Raw genomic sequence first — 23,572 nt, 5'->3', positions numbered from 1 at the left:
TGGCCCCTTGACAAGTGGGAGGCACAAATGAAAACTGTTGTAATTCCTACACCGTTCACCTGATTTGGATGTAAATACCCTCAAATTAAAGCTGACAGTCTGCAGTTAAATCACATCCTGTTCGTTTCATTTTAAATCCATTGTGGTGCTGTATAAAGCCAAAAATGTTTGAATTGTGTCAATGTCCCAATATTTATGGACCTGACTGTATGTTGAATTAGAAAGGGTTCAGTGAAGGGCAACAAAATGAATAAGGAGGACCTCAGCTATGAGGATTGATGACAGATTACAGTTTTTCACTTTGGAGAAGAAGAGGCACTTAAGAGGAGATATGAATACAATGTACAAAAACATCAAAAGGTGACTCCAGTAACTGTTGTAAAATGTTACATTTAAGGTCCCCGAAGAAGATACTTGGCCATGATTTGAGATTAGGTGTAACCTTAGAGATTGAGGAAAGGGCTCTTTACTGGTAGAGCAGTAAAAATGTGACTCATTATAAATTTGTACTAGCCGAGTGTGTTAACTGAAGAAAAAAAAAAAAAAACCTTCACATATTGATTGAACTGGATGGAGTTATATGTATCTGTATACATTAGTGTAGCGCTCTAAAAAATGTCATAAATACCATAAATAAACTAAAAACAATATTAAATAAAATGTGAATGTGACCAGTGCTGTAATCTTCACAGTGCTCTTATGCCACTAATAGCACTAAAATATAGACAAAACCAACAATATCAGAATATACAGTAAAAATATATAATAAATGTGACAAGTGCTGAAGTCTTCTCAGTGCTCTAATAACACTGAGTAAGAAAAAAGACCATAAATCTAAAAATATAAAATAAACGTGATAGTGTCACTCCAAACAATAAATAAATCAAATAGGTAACAGGTGACGGTGCCACTTCAACTTCATTCAATGTCCAATTTTTCTCATTAACATTCGTCTATTTGAAGTGTTCTTGATAACCATGCATAGTGTGTATAGGTAGTGCCACACGTGAACCAACACACTTCTTATCCACTTTGGCTGAAATGCCTGCTCACCTCCTTCCTGTGACCCCAAGGGGCCCACAAGCCTTTAGGATCACCCTGGATCCTCAGGATTCCTGGTATTGGCACCTTCCTGATATTCCTCCTATCAGGTCTCCTCCACTCCTTCACTGCTATGCCTCCCAGGTTCCTCACCACCGGTTGTCTGTAAGCTCTCTCTCACAAAGACAGTGAGTAGAAAAACAGATCCTCCATTGTGTAGTATTTTCAAATCAATAGGGTTTATTCATACATAGTAGTAACAGGTGACTTACATTCGGTTTGTACAGTCTCAGTGTATTCCTCTCAGGGTAAACTGCAACCTCTTAGTAGTGACTTCCTGATAACCAGGAAAATGGCGTCCCACACCGGAAGTGCGACACTCCGGATACCGGAAGTAGCGTCTACGTTTTGCCTACGCGTTACGTCACGTACCTCGTGACTTCTTCTGGGTATCGCTATGGAGACGCTGCCTCCTTTTATAGTGCGGTGGAACCAACTATCCCGCCCTTTAATCCCGTTCTAATTGCGGCCGCCATTTTCTTGGAGCCTATTTGGCAGAGACATGCATAGTAATCCTCTGCTAATATGAAAAATCCTCTTGTAAATCCTAAGATCGCAAACTTACACATATAAAGGCTATCTACTGCAGACTAGCCCCTATATAACGCATCTAATGCAACTAACTTTAATAATAATACATAATTAAAATCCATATGGAGTATATAATAAAAACTATATATATAAAAAATATATATATATAAAAAGAAAAAAAAAAAAGCTGAGTCACGCTGGATACATGACATGAGAACGCTAGTTCCAAGAGGCCTAAATGTAGAGTTTGATCTTAATTCCTTTATCAATGATTATTAAACTGATTAGGTTGTCGAGTTTGTAAGTTATGACTGTTATTGACTTTTTATTGTAAATTATGGGGTAACTACATACTCAGGTAGTCCGTATGTATTTTTGATTAGTTGTGTAGTGAAAGGAGTATATTGTGCATATATATCATATTTTTATGTTTATTTTATAATTTTAGGATGTTTTTATCATATTTAGCACTAGTATTTACTCATATCTTATTCTACTAATCTATGGTATGTAGAGAGATTGGTTTTTTACTAATTCTACCATATTTATGCATTTTCATGATCTTTAGATTTTAATATAGGAGTTACCCTTTAATATAGAGCTGGGCATTGTATAGGATAGGGAGACCAGGGTGCATTATGGGTCTCTCATTTAGTCTAATGGGGGTCTTTTTTCTTTTTATATATATATATTTTTTTTATATATATAGTTTTTATTATATACTCCATATGGATTTTAATTATGTATTATTATTAAAGTTAGTTGCATTAGATGCGTTATATAGGGGCTAGTCTGCAGTAGATAGCCTTTATATGTGTAAGTTTGCGATCTTAGGATTTACAAGAGGATTTTTCGTATTAGCAGAGGATTACTATGCATGTCTCTGCCAAATAGGCTCCAAGAAAATGGCGGCCGCAATTAGAACGGGATTAAAGGGCGGGATAGTTGGTTCCACCGCACTATAAAAGGAGGCAGCGTCTCCATAGCGATACCCAGAAGAAGTCACGAGGTACGTGACGTAACGCGTAGGCAAAACGTAGACGCTACTTCCGGTATCCGGAGTGTCGCACTTCCGGTGTGGGACGCCATTTTCCTGGTTATCAGGAAGTCACTACTAAGAGGTTGCAGTTTACCCTGAGAGGAATACACTGAGACTGTACAAACCGAATGTAAGTCACCTGTTACTACTATGTATGAATAAACCCTATTGATTTGAAAATACTACACAATGGAGGATCTGTTTTTCTACTCACTGTCTTTGTGAGAGAGAGCTTACAGACAACCGGTGGTGAGGAACCTGGGAGGCATAGCAGTGAAGGAGTGGAGGAGACCTGATAGGAGGAATATCAGGAAGGTGCCAATACCAGGAATCCTGAGGATCCAGGGTGATCCTAAAGGCTTGTGGGCCCCTTGGGGTCACAGGAAGGAGGTGAGCAGGCATTTCAGCCAAAGTGGATAAGAAGTGTGTTGGTTCACGTGTGGCACTACCTATACACACTATGCATGGTTATCAAGAACACTTCAAATAGACGAATGTTAATGAGAAAAATTGGACATTGAATGAAGTTGAAGTGGCACCGTCACCTGTTACCTATTTGATTTATTTATTGTTTGGAGTGACACTATCACGTTTATTTTATATTTTTAGATTTATGGTCTTTTTTCTTACTCAGTGTTATTAGAGCACTGAGAAGACTTCAGCACTTGTCACATTTATTATATATTTTTACTGTATATTCTGATATTGTTGGTTTTGTCTATATTTTAGTGCTATTAGTGGCATAAGAGCACTGTGAAGATTACAGCACTGGTCACATTCACATTTTATTTAATATTGTTTTTAGTTTATTTATGGTATTTATGACATTTTTTAGAGCGCTACACTAATGTATACAGATTCTTACACTGATTAGGTTATTGGTTGGAGTGTCAGCAGCTTACTTATTAGGAGGGGGAACTGTCCATAGAAGCGCAGGAGGATCCTTAATCATGGATGGAGTTATATGTCTTTTCAATGTTCCAAATTATGTGACAATGACTTCAAATACCAGGGAGAGATCTTAAATACTGGATAGTCATAGCAAAAGGAAGCTTGAGTTACCATGAAATCACTGTCATGAAAGATATTAGGGACTTTGGGGGAATTTAAAAAAAAAAAAAAAAAAAAAAAAAAGAAGGATTCATAGATGATACAGAATGGAAGGAAGTAGAATAAGAAAGTAGAAGAAAGGAAGAGAGACACCTGACAGAAACTGTTGAATCCCCAGAAGTTCTAATATTGGATATGCTCTTTGGCTAGTTATCTACCCAATTTATTATAGTTTGATGGAATTGTCAAATCAGTTCATGTGTAATTCATTGTACAATATAATATGAGGGGTATTCAAGTCAAACCTGGACTTCTGAGCTTATATACCAACATTCAAAATGTGCGTTCTTGTCTCAAGTCTGCTGTAAACTGACAAGCCTCACACCTGGAACCAGCACCTATGTGGAGTGCCCCTTTAACTTCAATTGGATCTTCAAACCAAATTTGTCCAGGAGGTGGCACCAACTGAAACACTTTACTCCCTAATAAAGCCTAATGTAAGTTTTTTTTTTATACAAAAACACCATTTCAGGTAAGAAAAGATCTAACATGTTCTTAATTTCCTTACTGTATGATTGGGGAGTCCCGTAACGCTTAAATACTATAAATTGGTGAGATTGATTTTAGGTATGTGACTCAGCTGTGAAGCAATGTTAATGTCAGGGCAGGGCTGTGGAATGGACAGGCAGGCCTAGTGGCAGGGTAACGCACTGGCTGACGACAACCACCACCAACAGACCGAAGTCCCTCAGGGCGCGGAGTCCAAGTCCCAGGCTGCCCTTCACCAGGGCCCCTGATGGTGGGGATGGACTTGACGCAGCCAGGAACCAGGTCGTGGCCCCCCCGAGACACCCCGGCTGCGGTAATGGCCGCCGCCAATGGCGTGTAGCTGGTGAGAATGACAATAGCGTAGTCAGGCAAGCCGGGTCGACAACAACAGGACAAAACAGTACAGAACAGTAGACAGAGAATCACAGGTCATGGGCCGGGTTCAGCAACGGAAGGTCAGATCGAAGGAAAACACAGAGATTGGTCTTAATCACAAGCCGAGTCAGATACCAGAAGAGTCACAAGCGTATACACAGAGCTGTAGCAAGACACAAGACACAAGTGCAAAGAGCATGTGCGGATCACAGGCTTATATGTACTCAGCCACACCCCTCTGGGGGATGGACCTCAGAGACCTGAAGGCATAAAAGATTCCCACCATGCTCAGCAGAAATCCAAGATGGATGCCAGCACATGGAGTAACAAAACCTCTGGGAAAAGGTAGGACCTTGACAGTTATGGACAATAGTCCTAGATCTTGCACCATCAATGGTGACTAATAGGTCTACTCTATATGATGGATAAGACAGGCGTATTTGATTACGTTTCCATATTGGTGTCTATTGAAACTAAAAAAAAAAAAAAAAAAATCGCAACAAAATTAGTCACTAAAGATACTGTGAAGCGATGTGTTCCTCAGATAGTGAGTGTGTTGGAATATATTCACAGCAATGGGATGGTCCACCATGACACCAAGCTGGACAATATTCTGCTAATGGACTTTGAATGTAATATGATCCTGTCAGGAGGAGCTCGTCATCTCGTGTGTGCCATCATGCAAGATTTCCCAGAAACAGTTACTGACAAGTGTAACTAGTACTTTTATCTGTTCACTTTAGACATCTTTTATAAAGTTCCATGTTTTAAAAAGAATGTTAAAAATGTGTATTAAAAGCTGTAAGTAGCAGGGAGGTTCTCTTTCATACACACATTTCAATGGAAAAAAAAACTCAATTAAAATCTGGCACAATTTTTTTTTAGCTTATAAAGAAAATAAACCACAAAATAAATAAAATTAAGCAAAAACATTTCCACATTCATATTAAATTGACCAGCTTTGATTGGTTCTTCCAAAATGCTTTTCTGAATATGGTAATCCTGCAATCTAGTAATATAGAAGGTAATTATCAAGCATGTTCTACTATCCAACCTAATGCAGAGTAGCTGCTTATTTCCTGCATTTCCTCCACATTTGGTCTATGATTCCCTATGCCTTGCTCAATAAAGTACTGGAAGTATGGGACACACTGGTGAGGCCACCTCCTTACCTTTACTATGGCACCCCAAAAAGACTTTCCATTAGAGGGGGGGGGGGGGAGGGAGGATTTTGCCATCGGGGTTTATTAATCTTTTCAGTTAAACAGTAATTTGGCCCCCCAATGTGATCTGGTCATTAATGGCACAACGTTTTGTGCCATCAAAGTGAACATTTAAAGTAAATTAGATTGTGGAAACAAAAACAAATGACAAGATAGACATTTCTCCATTTCAAGGAACGTTCCTTCCCATCTCTCCAATGAACATATATATGTATGAGTGCAGTGCTGAGTGAGCAGTAAAAAATTTACTAAAAAAAAAAAAAAATTGTATTTAGCCTCTCCTATACCTTATACGTAAATCCTAAGTTTGTAAAAGATTATATACCACAAGAATTTGCAGAGGATCAGCAACTGATAGCAGGACTGTGGTGGGCAGTCTTACACTTGGGAGAACCAATTGTTATTGACATCCCCAATACAGTGATCAGTGAGGGAAAAAAAAAAAAGAAGCACTGACGGTACTAATGGCACTGGGCAGGAAGGGGTTAACATCTAAGGCGATCAAAGGGTTAACTGCGTGCTGCACATTATCTGCAGTGTGTGCACTTCACCTTCATACAGTTCCCCCCCCAGTCAATATTACTCGGTGATCACTGGGTGCCGGAGAGTAATTACTGGCCAGGACCTGGTGATTGACAGCTGAGGCTACAAATGGCAGCCCAGGTAGGGCAACTGACAATCTTGTGTACCCGTGCTGCCCTGTAGCTGTATATCTGCTGTAGGGTGGTTAGGAAACAGTGAAAGCTCAGCTACAGCAAAAACTAATTTATTGGTTTGTCATCTATGTCGGCTTTTAATTTGTTATATGTCTCCCAGTTAAGGAGATTTAACACCTAGAACATGTTAGCTCCCCAACTGGGACAAATATTCCTACATAAACCTGACCCTAGATGCTGGGCAATATCCAGAGGGATGTTTAATGCGGTTTGTAACAATGTCAAGAGGAACTGTATTTCCCTTTTGTTATGATTGCAGAGTAGCTTCTCACATCCAGGTGGTGACTAAAACCAAAAAAGCATGTCCTTCAATTCATCTCTCAAACCTCTGACAACCTGATGGGAGGTTTCAGAACACTGACCCCATCCAAGAACTTGGGACGGGTTTATATGGAAAGGTTCTCCTGGCCAAACATCGGGGTTCAGGTAAACTTTTCAGCTTAATTGGTGTAAAGACAACACTTAGTATTAGTTATGCTTCTAAATCATATCAGAGCCATCACAACCAATCCAATGGAACGAGCAGAACAAAGATTTAAAAAAAAAAATTCCAAATTGCCAGCAGGTAATTTTCTCTGGTAGAAGAGGCATGTTTGTTCAGATTATGCAGAATCTGACATTCAAGAATCAATAGAATTGCTTACCTGTAGACAAACAGGATGACTTTGAAGCCATGTGTACACAAATTGTTTACCCTTAGTTTGTGAATATAAAGCTGGCAATTTTCTCCCTGTAACAATCATTTGATTTCCTTCCTGTGGAACCATTGAGCTCTCCCAGCGGGGGTCAGGGGGTGCCGTCCCCAGGAGAACAGTTACTTCTAGAAGCTATAACCACCAGCAATAATCAAATGTAAAGTTAGACAGATTGGTTGTACCCAAGTTGAATGATCGATCAGCTTTGGTACATTAAGACTGCCTATACATTGTTTGAATCTTGGCCGGTCCCTGCTGAACTGGCCAAGATTCAAACCATATGTTCGTCTTTAGCCTCAGCATTGTGTACAGGAAGCATTTATAAAGCATTAACCTTCCTTTAAGCAGCATTCTTGTAAGTTCTTAAAGCACCCCCCCCCCCCGCTTCCAGTTTTGGTGTGACAATTATGGGTCATTACTGTTGATTTAATCAAGCTTTCAGCACACTTCAATGGGCTTTTAGTAAGATTCTGCATTGGGTTTATGTTGCTAATAATCTTCTGACAGATCAGTTAGTGGCTGTGAAGTTGTTTAGCAAGGAAAAGGTTCCAATGCACAACTTCCTGGTTGGATATGGGATGTCCATCAGCCTCAGCGGCCATCCAAACATAATCAGGACTCATGAAGTTGCCTTTGATATAAGCAGAGAATGTTTGTCCAGGAGGTGGCAACAGCTGGAACTCTGCACTCTAATAAAGAGAAATGTAAATTGTATGAAAAGAATAATCTAAGAATTAATCTGTCCTTAAAGGATTTGCAAATCTTGCACCATCAATGGCGGCTCTCACAAATTGTATATAAACATACTTTTGAGCAAATATTCTCTGTCTCTGGATGGTACGATGGATTTATTGGATTACATTTTCCCTGTTGCTATCCATACTTTGCTGTGTTGGCATCTTGACTAATTTTGTCCTTTTTTATAGGTTGTTTAAATGAAGATACTGTGAAGCGATGCATTCCTCAGATGGCGAGTACATTGGAATACATGCACAGCAAAGGAATGATCCATGTCGAGCTGGACACTATTCTGCTAATGGGCTTTGAATGTAATCAAAGAGGCAGATTTTGGACTGGCAAGGCTCCAAAGGTACTGAAAACACCATCTGTGTCCTGGTTCATACTGTACACAGCTGTAGAACAATGTAGCAACTGTTCTTGTTTCAGGCATCTACACCCAAGCATGGATGCATGGGCCTTTGGTGTCATTTAACACAGCTATGACTAGGTCATTCCCTTGGAAAGGAGCAGAGGGCTGTGACCCAATGTCTAGGGACTTTGCTTGGTGGCAAGTCAAAGGATCTGACATTAGCACCAGAAAAAGTGGAGGAAGTTCTCTTGAAGCCAGGCAAATGTTCTGGGACCTTTTGGCCCTCTATGCCTCTGAAAGGTGCTGAGCCATGGATATTCTAATATATCGTTATCTGCCATGGAAAGCAGAATTGCTTTAGGAAAACCTTACAAGTACTGTTATACAGTACATATGGTGTCTAGTGACCAATTTTGTCCCGTTTTCTTTTTTATAGGTTGGTTTAAATGAAGATCTAGTAAAGCGATGTGTTCCTCAAATATTCTATGTCTCATGATGGTATGATTGATTTATTTTACTACATTTTTCCATGTTCCTGTCCATATTTTGCCATATTGTCATCTTGTGACTAATTTTGTCCTGTTTTTTTATATGTTGCTTTAAATGAAGTTGCTGTGAAGTGATGTGTTCCTCAGATAGCGAGCGCATTGGAATACATGCACAGCAATGGGATGATCCACCGTGTCATCAAGCTGGACAATATTCTGCTAATGGACTAGTTGAATATGGGATGTCTGTCAGCCTCAGTGGCCATCCAAACATCAGGAATTATGAAGTTGCCTCTAATACAAGCAGAGAATATGCACTTGTCCAGAAGGTGACAAACAGTTGGGACTCTGTACTCTAATAAAGCCAAATGAAAGTTTGAAAATAATTATCTTTAAGACTTAAAATCTTCTTAGTTTCCTTAAAGTATTTGAGGATCTTGCACCATCAACAGTGGCTCTCATATTTGTATACAAACATGTTTCCTTTAAGCATCTTTGAGTGTATTGAGCTAATATTCTATGTCCCTGTATGATGGATAAAATAGGCTTTGATTACATTTTTCCATGTCGGTGTTTAGTGACTAATTGTCACTTTTTTATAGGTTGGTTTAAATGAAGATGTTGTAAAGTGATGCGTTCCTCAGATAGTGAGTGCGTTGGAATACATGCACATCAAAGGGATGGTCCACCATGACATCAAACCGGACAATATTCTGATAATGGACTTTGAATATAATACGGTCAAAGTGGCAGACTTTGGACTGGCAAGGCTCCAGGGTACCGAAGCCCCATCTATGGCCTGGTTCATACCTTACACAGCTCCGGAACTGTGCAGCCTGAAACAAGGAGAACAGTGGATTCTACACCCGAGCATTGATGTATGGTCCTTTGGTGTCATGATTTACACAGCCATGACTGAATCAGTCCCTTGGGAAGGAGCAGAGGGCCATGACCCAATGTATAGGGACTTTGCTTGGTGGCAAGTTAAAGGATCTGACTTCAGCACCAGAAAAGTGGAGAAAGTTCTACGGGAAATGTTCTGGGACCTTTTGGCCCTCAATGCCTCTGAGAGGTGCTCAGCCATGTATATTCTAAAATATCTTCATTTGCCATGGAAAGCAGAAATGCTTTCAGAAAACCTTACAAGGAGTACTGTCATACATATGGCTTACAGCGCAAGTGATATCTATCCCAGAGCTACTGCTACATGTCTTCTACCAGACCATGAGACAACCTCCCTGACTATTGGAGCTGAGGTAGAAATTGCATATGTCCTTTCAACCACCTAATAATCAAGAGACAACTTGTTGAATCCACTCTGGGGAACTGTACAAGCCTCCTGTCCTAGTTGAACACTTACAGTTGTGTCCAAAATTATTCAACCCCCAATGCTGTAAAGGGGTTTAGGGACTATAGTGTACATTTGGAATTGTATTCAGAATCAAATCCTACAAGGACGTTGTAACTACCCAAATGCAACTAAAATGACATCAATTGTTTATGTAATACAGTAGTAAATGGTTCTTATGTGGTTTCTTCATTGCCACAATTATTCAACCCCTTAAAGACTACCACTCTGAAGAACAGAGGTTCATACAGGTGCTTTCCATCAGGTATTGAAAACACCTGTGGATGTCACCGAGCAGCAATCAAGCATAATAAGCACCAATTAGGCAGCTTTAAAATGACTGTGATACTCAGCTCCTTCTAGACATTTACTGGTGTGGTTACAAACATGGTGAAGGCAAGAGAATGGTCCAGGAAGACAAGAGAAGAGGTGATTTCTCTTCACAGGAAGGGCAATGGCTATAAGAAGATTGCAAAGATGTTAAACATACCAAGAGACACCTTAGGAAGCATCATTCGCAAATTCAAGGCAAAGGGCACTGTTGAAACGCTACCTGGTCGTGGCAGAAAGAAGATGCTGACTTCGACTGCTGTGCGCTACCTGAAGCGTAGAGTGGAGAGAAGTCCCCATGTGACTGCTGAGGAACTGAGAAAAGATTTGTCAGATGTGGGTACAGAAGTTTCAGCCCAGACAATAAGACGCACACTGCGTAATGAAGGCCTCCGTGCCAGAACTCCCAGGCGTACCCCCTTGCTGTCTCCAAAGAATAAGAAGAGTCGACTGCAGTATGCCAAAAGCCATGTGGACAAACCACAAAAGTTGTGGGATAGTGTTCTGTGGACTGATGAAACAAAATTAGAACTGTTTGGGCCCATGGATCAACGCTATGTTTGGAGGAGGAAGAACAAGGCCTATGATGAAAAGAACACCTTGCCTACTGTGAAGCATGGTGGAGGGTCAATCATGCTTTGGGGCTGTTTTGCTTCTGCAGGTACAGGGAAGCTTCAGCGTGTGCAAGGTACCATGAATTCTCTTCAGTACCAGGAGATATTGGATGGAAACGTGATGCAGTCCGTCACACACCTGAGGCTTGGGAGACGTTGGACCTTTCAACAGGACAATGATCCCAAGCATACCTCCAAGTCCACTAGAGCATGGTTGCAGAGGAAAGGCTGGAACATTTTGGAGTGGCCATCGCAGTCACCAGACTTAAATCCGATTGAGAACCTCTGGTGGGACTTAAAGAAAGCAGTTGCAGTGCGCAAGCCTAAGAATGTGACTGAACTGGAGGCCTTTGCCCATGAAGAATGGGCGAAGATACCCGTAGATCGCTGCAAGACACTTGTGTCAAGCTATGCTTCACGTTTAAAAGCTGTTATAACTGTAAAAGGATGCTGTACTAAGTACTAAGATTGAATGTCACTTGGGGGTTGAATAAAACTGATAATGCTGTGAGCACAGAAAAGACATTTGTGGTTATTTCATTATAACTGTTATGTTATATTTGTCTGACCTACAAGTGCCTCTTTAATGTAAATGTAAGCAAGATGACTGAATGATCAAAAGCAATGTCAAACTGGCCAAAACACTCAATTTCAGTGGGGGTTGAATAATTTTGGACACAACTGTAGATCTTAGAACATCTTTAAGATGGCTCTGGAAGTGATGCTTCAGGAATAAATAATGGGGGCAAATCTTTATGATAAGTAGCGATGAGGATAACATTTGGTCCTAGCAATCTGTGCCTTGATACAATCCTGTCGGAGGTCTACAGACAATTGCTTGGACTTCATGGCTTGGTTTGTGCTCTGACATGCACTGTGGGACCTTCTATAGACAGGTTTATGCCTTTCCTAATCATGTCCAATCAACTGAATTCCCCACAGGTGGCCTCCAATCAAGTTGTGGATACATCAAGGATGATCAGTGGGAACAGGATGCACCACATCTAAATTTTCAGTGTCATGGCAAAGGCAAGTTTTTTTTAAATAAATAGAAAAGACTTTTTAAAAAATCTCACGTTGTCATTAAAACTTGAGGAAAAATGAATAATCCATTTTGGAATAAGGCTAACATAAAACATGGCAAAAGTTAAGCTCTGAATACTTTCTGGATGCACTGTATACACATATTTTTATAATAAATTTCATATTTTTCTCTGGTCTTCAGTGCATTGAAGTTTAAATGTTTTACATATTCCATATATTTACAAGTATAATGGATATATGGGGTTCTCCAGTTGAGGTTCTACCACTCAATGCATTGTCTAAACAACTTTACAGTCTAGTTATTTATATTGCCTCTGTGGTCCTCTAGATATGCTTTTATCTATACTTGGATAATAGAGCAGTGAGTCAGTTATGCAGACGCCGCTCATACAGCTGGGCCAACCCACACAAATACACTTATGTTACCCTTCCTCCATACCCCTGAGGATGTTGGTGATAATGAAATGTGCAAGGATGAGCAATTGAAGAGGGTATACTTTGTGAGCCAGAGTAGATTGGGCAGGTTCAGCACCTTTGCACTTGCTGTTACATAGTACAACATTGCATGCAACTTGGGTGGTTTTCCAACATTCCCATGCAACAGAATGAAATCTATAAATCAACTTTTATGAAGCAGGAGTGGTTACAGATCAAAATTCTGCTGGTCCCTGCTGAATCATTCAACTTTCCATTACTATCTCCAGCAGGTGGGCCCCTTTGGAGAAAATCATACATGTGCGGGTGTGATGAAGGTCAGCCACCCTTAGTGCTTGTCTGAATAGGAATCAATTCCAGATATCAGCTTCAAATCCATTGTTCAGATAAACACTATCCTGGCACCAGATTGCCCTCAGCCTATTGTCATGCCATTCAAGAAACAGTACCACCCATAATGAATAGAATACCCTGCTTGGCAGCTTACAGACAAATCAAACCATGAACAGATAAGCAGACATTACACCCACAAACTAAATATATTTCTTATTAGAAGATAATTTACACCTGTTAATGGAGATATCACATAACCTCATGGTCTCAGTGAGACTAGGACACAATGGTTTATATGTCATCTCCTTTAATATTTGGGGCATTTGGTAGTGTATTCTGAAGAACACATGTAGACAAACAGGATGACTTTGAAGCCATATATACACACACACACACACACACACACACACACAGTTTACCCTTCATTTGTGAATATAAAGCTGGCAATAGATGAAGCAATTTTCTTCCTGTAACAATCATTTGATTTCCTTCCTGTGGATCCATTGAGCTCTCCCAGCGTGGGTAAGGAGGTGCCACCAGCAATAATCAAAATGTAAAATTAGACAGATTGGTTGTACCCAAGTTGAATGATCGATCAACTTTGGTACATTCAGCCTGCGCATACATGGTTTGAATCTTGGCCGGTCCCTGCTGAACTGGCCAAGATTCAAACCATCTATGACCAGCTTTAGCCCCTCAGCATTGTGTACAGGAAGCATTTACAAAGCATTAACCTTCCTTTAAGCAGCATTCTTATAGCACCCCCCCCCCGACCCCCCCGCTTCCAGTTTTGATGTGATGATTATGGATCTTAATGGGTCACTGCTGTTGATTTAATCAAGCTTTCAGCACACTTCAATGAGCTTTTAGTAAGATTCTGCATCAGGTATATGTTGCTAATTATCTTCTGACAGGTCAGTTAGTGGCTGTGAAGTTGTTTAGCAAGGAAAAGGTTCCAATGCACAACTTCCTGGTTGAATATGAGATGTCCATCAGCCTCAGAGGCCACCCAAACATAATCAGGACTCATGAAGTTGCCTTTCATGTAAGCAGAGAATGTTTGTCCAGGAGGCCAAGCCAAACAAATTGTATGAAAAAGAATAATCTTTAAGGACACTAAGGACAGAGATTTAAATTCTTAAAGTATTTGAGTATCTTGCACCATCAATGGCGGCTCTCACAATTGTATACAAACAGGTTTCCTTTAATCATCCTTTTGAGTGTATTGAACAAATATTCTATGTCTCAGGATGGCATGATGGATTTATTGGATTACATTTTCCATGTTGCTATCCATACTTTGTCATGTTGGCATCTTGACTCTTTTTTATAGGTTGTTTAAATGAAGATACTGTGTAGCGATGCATTCCTCAGATAGTGAGTACATTGGAATACATGCACAGCAAAGGGATGATCCGTGTCGAGCTGGACATTATTCTGCTAATGGACTTTGAATGTAATATGATCAAAAGGCAGATTTTGGACTGGCAAGGCTCCAAGGTACGGAAGCACCATCTATGTCCTGGCTCATACCGTACACAGCTCTAGAATAATGTAGCCTGAAACAAGGAGAACAGTTGCATCTGCACCAAAGTAATCGATGCATGGGCCTTTGGTGTCATTTACACAGCTATGACTAGGTCATTCCCTTGGAAAGGAGCAGAGGGCTGTGACCCAATGTATAGGGACTTTTGCTTGGTGGCAAGTCAAAGTATCTGACATTAGCACCAGAAAAGTGGAAGAAGTTTTTCTTGAAGCCAAATAAATGTTCTGGGACCTGGGGTCTCTGAAAGGTGTTCATCCAGGGACATTCTAATATATCTTCATCTGCCTTGGAAAGCAGAATTGCTTTCAGAAGACCTTACAAGTACTGTTATACAGTACATATGGCATCTGGTTTGAGTGCCTACCTGGCTGTCATCTGTCAGCTCTGCTCACCAGTGAGTTCTTGTCTCAATTTGATGAAATATGACAAGCCTCACACCTGGAACCAGCAGCCTCTGCGGAGTGCCCCTTTAACATTGGCTGAATCTTTAAACAGTTTGTCCAGGAAGTGGCACCAGCTGGAATTCTACTCCCTAATAAAGCCCAATATAAGTTTTTAAGAAAGAAAAAATAAATATATGAGTTAGAAAAGATTTAATGTCTGTGCTTAATCACTTCCCGTCTGGCCCATGTACATAAATGGCCAGATGGGACAAGTGCAGGAGCAGGTTGCCATTCATAAATGGCGCCTCCATTCTCAGGTTGTGTGCTCCCTGGGCTCACTGTATGGGACCTCTGTGAGGTCCCAGTCATGTGATCACTGATTGGCCAATCAGTGATCACATGAAAAGTAGTAAGCAAGATGTCACTTCTGACATCATTGCTTACTAGTGAAATCTGTGAATGATCACAGAGGTCACATGGTACAGGGCTATCAACAGCCTTGTACCATGTGACAAGTTGTGACCAATCACAGCTCAGGATCTCAAATGGTTGCAAGAATGTAGCCAGATAAATTGCTTTTACTGAAAAAAAAAAAGAATAATAATCACCCCCCTATTAGCACAGTGTCACTATGGTGACACTGTACTGCTAGGGTGACCATGTTAAAGGTATATATAAAATTGTTTTAAAAAAATTATGAAGTTTTTGGTTATAAACTAATTTGGGTTTTTTGTTTGTTTAACTAAAAATACTTTTTGGTCAAGATTTGGGATGAGATTTGCAAAAATAAAACTATTTTTGTATTATTCACCACTGGGATTTTTATCAGTCTAAAAAGCCAAAAATTTAATATGGGTACAGTGTTGCATGACCGTGCAATTGTCATTCAAAATGCGATAGCGCTGAAAGCTGAAAATTGGCCTGGGCAGGAAGGGGGTGAAAAGTGTCTGGACTGCAAGTATTTTTGAGCTTTTAGAACTCCCCACTCATTACAGTAAGTTGGTGAGATGGTTTGATTTATAGGCATGTAACTTTCTCAGCTGTGGAGCAATGTTATGGACAATAGTCCTAGATCTTGCACCATCAATGGTGACTAATATGTTTATATGATGGATAAGAGGCTTCTTATTTGATTACATGTTTCCATGTTGGTGTCTATTTTGCCATATTGACGTATAGTGACTAATTGTTCTGATTTCTTTTAAATGAAGATACTGTGAAGTGATGAATTCCTCAGATAGTGAATACGTTGGAATATTTGCACAGCAAAAGGGATGGTCCACCGTGACAGCAAACTGGACAAAACTCTGATCATATTACATTCGACATTCATTAGCAAAGTGGCAGATTTTGGACTGGCAGGCATCTATGTAGCTGCAGCACCACCCATGTCCTGGTTCATACCGCTCCAGAACTGTAGCCTGAAACAAGAACAATTGCTTCTACACACAAGCACTGATGTGTGGGCCTTTGGTGTCGTGATTTGCACAGCCATGACTGGATCATTCCCTTGGAAAGGAGCAGAGGGCCATGACCCAATGTATAGGGACTTTCCTGGTGCTAAGGTCAGATCTTTTTTGACTTGCCACCAAGCAAAGTGGAGAAAGTTTGCTTGAAGCCAGCAAATGTTCTGGGACCTTTTGGCCCTCAAAGCCTCTGAAAGGTCCTCAGCCATGGACATTCAAATATATCTTCATCTGCCATGGAAAGCAGAAATGCTTTCAGAAAACCTTACAAAAAGGAGTACTGGTATACAAATGGCATACAGAGCAAGTGACGTCCATTTTGGAGCTGCCGCATGTCTTCTACCTGACCAAGAGACAACCTCACTGACTGCTGGAGCTGAGGTAGAAATTGCATAAGTCATTCGATTGGCTAATCAAGAGACCAGCTTGTTGAATGCACTCTGGGGAACTGTACAAGCCTTCTGTCCTAGTTGAAAGAATGAATATTTGAATCCTAGAACACTTTTTTGCTTATCTAAAGTTTTGATCATTATGGATCAACGTATCAAATTTAAGATGGACCTGGAAGTGATATGCTTCAAAAATAAAATGTGGCCAAATCTTCATATTGTAGGTAGAGTTGAGGCAAACGTGGTTCTAGCATAGGTTCACACTGAACATTAGCAGTTTGGCTGTTCATAGAAGATTTGAACTTTAAGGATGTTTGGTTAGAATTCCCCCCCAATGCATTGCTCGGGCTATCGTTGGCCAAGGTCATATACTTGACCTCTAGTTAGGTGCAAGACATTGGCCAGTGTTGGTCACTGTAAAAAAAAACTTGTGCCCACACACCAAGTCTGCTTTCACAGCACCCATTTGTCACTGTGGGTGGATTTAGTGTGGGTGAAGGACGGACGACATTTGTTAAGGGAAAGTCTGGTTAGTGTCTTGTGCTATAAACAGTATTTATGGCTATATGTGTTACTATATTGTGTGCTGTATATAATTTTCTATTGATACTTTTGCAGTGAATGGTGATCTATGGCTAGGAAGAGCTGAGTATAAGCCCCCTTGTAGTCACTGCAACAGACCCAACAGTTTTTAGGACTGCTTTTTAAAGTTTGGGGTGTTTAGCATTGTGTCAATAGGAAGTAGTTTTTTTTATCCTTTTCACCATGCCAAAAAAAGGTTTAATATAATGTTTTGGTTAGGAGTTTGTTATGGTCATTAAAAAACTTTTAAGGGAGCAACAGCAGCATTAGGGATGAGTCGAACTAACCTGGAATATGTTCAAGCAGGGTTTGGGAAACTACAAAGAAGACCGGATGGTGAACTTGAACCCCATTAAAATCAATGGTAACCAAATCAAAATGGCTATTTTCTGGGTTAATAGGTAAAGTGTTATAAAAGAACAGCATGGGGGCACTGTCCTTGGGACCATTCATAAGTTCCCATGTTCAAAACTATTTGATCAAGAACCGTAAACTGAGACACAGGAAAAATGGTTTTAAAATTGACCAAAAATGGCATTTCAAAGAAAAAGAAAAGAAATGCAGACTCCTCAAAAAGATCCCCCAAAATATTATCCTCTTCCCATCTTCATACACTCCTCCCTCCATCTCCTATACCTTGATATTTTTGCAAGCCTTTAATTACTAAATGACTTTATAATCTAGCTCCTCACGATAACCTCTGCTCTTACCTTCTTATATTTAATATGCATCTGAGAGTCACAACCCGGGACCACAAACATCAGGGCCAAGTCTCCAGACATTACATCATAAGCGTAGGTATGAAAACTGTATCCCGACAATGAGAAATTCCACTAAGACCCAAACCGGTCAAACATGTCCGCTGATCATCACCACCACCACCTGATTGTCAAACATCTGATGACCAGAGCCAGGATGCCTTGCATCGGTTTTATATATTTATGTCACATCTGTAATAAATGGAGAACACTCCAGCATACACTTGTCATTTTGTCTGATCTCCTATACTGCAGTATGTCTTCCAATTAGGCCTCACTGGCTGACTAGGGAAAATCCACAAAACTCCTCTATTCTTACTTCTAATCCTCCATTCTCCTCTCTCCATACTCAATTCTCCCACCTATATTCTTACTCCTTCTCAAGTCTCCTCCTCCAGTCTCAGTCCTCCTCCAGTCTAGTCAGGAGTGGAGGTAGTTTTCCTCTAAATATCACTCTACCTCCAAAAATCTCAGGTCCCAAATAAGCCACTACTAATGTTGAGCGCATGGAGTCATCCCTCTCATTTTGCTACCACTCCAGACTTCACCCATCATGGGTGAAGCCCGTAATTATATAAATCATTTCACACTTTTATAATTTCGTGAATATTTCATCATTAATTTTTCTAATTCCAAATTGCCAGCAGGTCGTTCTCTGGAAGAGGCATGTTTGTTATGGAAAAGGAAAAAAAGATAAAAAAATTTATGCAGAATCTGACATCCAAGAATCAATAGAATTGCTTACCTGTAGACAAACAAGATGACTTTGAAGCCATGTGTACACAAATTGTTTACCCTTAGTTTGTTACAAGGAGAAAATTGCCAGCTTTATATTCACAATCATTTGATTTCCTTCCTGTGGAGCCATTGAGCTCCCCCAGCGGAGGTCAGGGGGTGCCGTCCCCAGGAGAACTGTCATTTCTAGAAGCTATAACCACCAGCAATAATCAAATGTAAAATTAGACAGATTGGTCGTACCCAAGTTGAATGATTGATCAACTTGGTTACATTCAGCCTGCCTATACATGGTTTAAATCTTGGCCGGTCCCTGCTGAACTGGTCAAGAATCAAACCATCTATGACCAGCTTTAGCCTCAGCATTGTGTACAGGAAGCATTTACAAAGCATTAACCTTCCTTTAAGCAGCATTCTTGTAAGTTCTGGTGTGATTATGGATCTTAATGGGTCATTGCTGTTGATTTAATCAAGCTTTCAGCACACTTCAATGAGCTTTTAGTAAGATTCTGCATCGGGTTCCAATGCACAACTTCCTGGTTGAATATGGGATGTCCATCAGCCTCAGTGGCCATCCAAACAATCAGGACTCATGAAGTTGCCTTTCATATAAGCAAAGAATGTTTGTCCAGAAGGTGGCAACAGCTGGAACTCTGCACTCTAATAAAGAGAAATGTAAATTGTATGAAAAGAATCTTTAATTAATCTGTTCTTAGTGTCCTTAAAGTATTTGAGGATCTTGCACCATCAATGGCGGCTCTCACAATTGTATATAAACAGGTTTCCTTTAATCATCCTTTTGAGTGTATTGAGCAAATATTCTATGTCTCAGGATGGTATGATGGATTTTATTGGGTTACATTTTCCCTGTTCCTATCCATACTTTGCCATGTTGGCATCTTGACTAAATTTTGTCTTTTTTTTTTATAGGCTCTTTAACCACCTCCCACCCACCATATAGTCCAATGACGCAAGGTGGTTCTCTCGTTCTGAGAAGACGTCATGACGTCCTCCTATTCTCGCCGTGCATGCTCGGCGATGCACTGTGTCCCTCGGACACAGCGGATCACCAATCAAGGAAAGAGCCGAAGATGTTGGCTTGGTCATGTGATCAGCTGTGTCCAATCACATGTAAACACGGAAATGCCGGTTATCAGCATTTCTCTCCTCTTGAGCTGTCATGCTGACAGCTTGAGAGGAGAGCCGGTAATCGGCTTTTCGTGGAGGGGACATGTACACTGATCATCAGGGCACTGATAAGTGTAGCCCCAGCAGTGCCACGTGCCAGTGCCCATCAGTGCATATCAATGCCACATATCAGTTCCCATCTGAGCTGCCTCTCAGTGTCATCCATCAATGCCAATCAGTGCCACCTATCAGTGCCTCCTTATCAGTGCCAATCACTGCAGCCTCATTAGCACACATCATTAAAGCAGAAAAATCACTTTACAAAATTTTATAACCACTAAGAAAAACGTTTCTTCAAAATTCAGTGGTTTTTGGTTTAAGAAAAAAATAAAAAAACCCAGAGGTGATTAAATACCACCAAAAGAAAGCTCTGTCACAAAAAAAATTATAAAAAAAACTTCATATGGTACAGTGTTGCATGACCGCACAATTGTCAAAGTACGACAGCGCTGAAAGCTGGAAATTGGCCTGGGCAGGAAGGGGGTACAAGTGCCCAGTAGGCTAGTGGTTAAATGAAGATACTGTGAAGCGATGCATTCCTCAGATAGCGAGTACATTGGAATACATGCACAGCAAAGGGATGATCCGTGTCGAGCTGGACATTATTCTGCTAATGGACTTTGAATGTAATCTGATCAAAGAGGCAGATTTTGGACTGGCAAGGCTCCAAGGAACGGAAGCACCATCTATGTCCTGGTTCATACTGTACACAGCTCTAGAATAATGTAGCAACTCTTCTGGTTTCAGGCATCTACACCCAAGCACTGATGTATGGGCCTTTGGTGTCATTTACACAGCTATGACTAGGTCATTCCCTTGGAAAGGAGCAGAGGGCTGTGACCCAATGTCTAGGGACTTTGCTTGGTGGCAAGTCAAAGGACTTGACATTAGCACCATAAAAGTGGAGGAAGTTCTCTTGAAGCCAGGCAAATGTTCTGGGACCTTTTGGCCCTCAATGCCTCTGAAAGGTGCAGAGCCATGGACATTCTAATATATCTTCATCTGCCATGGAAAGCAGAATTGCTTTCAGAAAACCTTACAAGTACGGTTATACAGTACATATGGTGTCTAGTGACTAATTGTCACTTTTTCTTTTTTATAGGTTGGTTTAAATAAAGATCCAGTAAAGCAATGTGTTCCTCAAATATTCTATGTCTCATGATGGTATGATCAATTTATTTTACTAAATTTTTCCATGTTCTAGTCCATATTTTGCTATGTTGGCATCTTGTGACTAATTTGTCCTTTTTTTATATGTTGCTTTAAATTAAGTTGCTGTGAAGTGATGTGTTCCTCAGATAGCGAGTGCGTTGGAATACATGCACAGCAATGGGATGATCCGTGTCATCAAGCTGGACAATATTCTGCTAATGGACTAGTTGAATATGGGATGCCTGTCAGCCTCAGCGGCCATCCGAACATCAGGACCTTGGAAGTTGCCTTTCATAGAAGCAGAGAATATGCACTTGTCCAGGAGGTGGCAACAGTTGGAACTCTGTACTCCAATAAAGCCAAATGCAAGTTTGAAAAGAATAATCGTTAAGTTAAGAGACTTCATTTTTAGTTTCTTTAAAGTCTTTAAGGATCTTGCACCAACAACAGCTCTCATGTTTGTATATGAACAGGTTTCCTTTAAGCATCTTTGAGTGTAGTGAGCTAATATTCTATGTCCCTGTATGATGGACAAGATGGGCATTTATATGATTACATTTTTCCATGTCTGTTTAGTGACTAATTTTGTCCTGGTTTCTTTTATAGGTTGGTTTAAATGAAGATGTTGTAAAGTGATGTGTTCCTCAGATAGTGAGTGCGTTGGAATACATGCACAGCAGAGGGATGGTCCACCGTGACATCAAGCCGGACAATATTCTAATAATGGACTTTGAATGTAATATGGTCAAAGTGGCAGACTTTGGACTGGCAAGGCTCCAGGGTACCGAAGCTCCATCTATGGCCTGGTTCATACCTTACACAGCTCCAGAACTGTGCAGCCTGAAACAAGAACAATTGATTCTACACCCAAGCATTGATGTGTGGGCCTTTGGTGTCATGATTTAGACAGCCATGACTGAATCAGTCCCTTAAAAAGGAGCAGAGGGCCATGACCCAATGTATAGGGACTTTGCTTGGTGGCAAGTTAAAGGATCTGACTTCAGCACCAGAAAAGTGGAGGAAGTTCTAAGGCAAATGTTCTGGGACCTTTTGGCCCTCAATGCCTCTGAGAGGTGCTCAGCCATGTATATTCTAAAATATCTTCATTTGCCATGGAAAGCAGAAATGCTTTCAGAATACCTTACAAGACCTACTGTAATACATATGGCATACAGAGCAAGTGATGTCCATTCCAGAGCTACCGATAGTGATTCCGCATGCCTTATACCTGACCATGAGACAACCTCACTGACTATTGGAGCTGAGGTAGAAATTGCATAGGTCCTTTCAACCACCTAATAATCAAGAGACAACTTGTTGAATCCACTCTGGGGAACTGTACAAGCCTCCTGTCCTAGTTGAACACTTAAATCTTAGAACATCTTTAAGATGTCTCTGGAAGTGATACTTCAGGAATAAATAGTGGGGGCAAATCTTTATAAGTAGCGATGAGGATAACATTTGGTCCTAGCAATCTGTGCCTTGATACAATCCTGTCTCAGAGGTCTACAGACAACTCCTTGGTTTGTGCTCTGACATTCACTGTGGGACCTTCTATAGACAGGTTTATGCCTTTCCTAATCATGTCCAATCAATGAAGTTGCTGTGAAGCGAGGTTTTCCCTCAGATAGCAAGTGCATTGGAATACATGCACAGCAAAGGGATGATCCACCGTGTCAAGCTGGACAATATTCTGCTAATGGGCTAGTTAAATATGGGATGCCTGTCAGCCTCAGAGGCCACCCAAACATAATCAGGACTCATGAAGTTGTCTTTCATATAAGCAGAGAATGTTTGTCCAGGAGGCCAAGCCAAACGTAAATTGTATGAAAAGAATAAATCTTTAAGACTTAAATCTGTCCTTAAAGTATTTGAGTATCTTGCACCATCAATGGCGGCTCTCACAATTGTATACAAACAGGTTTCCTTTAATCATCCTTTTGAGCAAATATTTCTCAGGATGGTACGATGGATTTATTGGATTACATTTTCCCTGTTGCTATCCATACTTTGCTGTGTTGGCATCTTGTAACTAATTTTGTCATTTTAATAGGTTGTTTAAATGAAGATACTGTGAAGCGATGCATTCCTCCGATAGCGAGTACATTAGAATACATGCACAGCAAAGGGATGATCCGTGTCGAGCTGGACATTATTCTGCTAATGGACTTTGAATGTAATATGATCAAAGAGGCAGATTTTGGACTGGCAAGGCTCCAAGGTACAGAAGCACCATCTATGTCCTGGTTCATACCGTACACAGCTCTAGAATAATGTAGCCTGAAACAAGGAGAACAGTTGCATCTACACCAAAGTATCGATGCATGGACCTTTGGTGTCATTTACACAGCTATGACTAGCTCATTCCCTTGGAAAGGCACAGAGGGCTGTGACCCAATGTATAGGGACTTT

The 23,572-nt window shown here is 40.5% G+C and overlaps 1 protein-coding gene across 1 annotated transcript; it reads left to right on the top strand.

The window, feature by feature from the left end:
* Positions 1 to 9,537: 9,537 nt before the first annotated feature.
* On the top strand, positions 9,538 to 21,387 carry LOC149440579 (serine/threonine-protein kinase SBK1-like). Its single transcript, XM_089658439.1, has 3 exons — positions 9,538 to 10,036; positions 13,876 to 14,006; positions 21,307 to 21,387. The coding sequence occupies exons 1-3, from the start codon at positions 9,538 to 9,540 to the stop codon at positions 21,385 to 21,387; spliced, it is 711 nt and encodes a 236-aa protein (XP_089514565.1).
* The last annotated feature ends 2,185 nt before the right edge of the window (positions 21,388 to 23,572 follow it).

This window comes from Staurois parvus, unplaced genomic scaffold (genome assembly GCF_062004578.1).
Source record: "Staurois parvus isolate SC_StPar_1 unplaced genomic scaffold, SC_StPar_1.0 ptg001068l, whole genome shotgun sequence".
In the NCBI taxonomy this organism is placed as follows: domain Eukaryota; kingdom Metazoa; phylum Chordata; class Amphibia; order Anura; family Ranidae; genus Staurois; species Staurois parvus.
The sequence above is the reverse complement of the archived record's forward strand: the minus strand, read 5'-3'. Positions and strand labels throughout refer to the sequence as shown.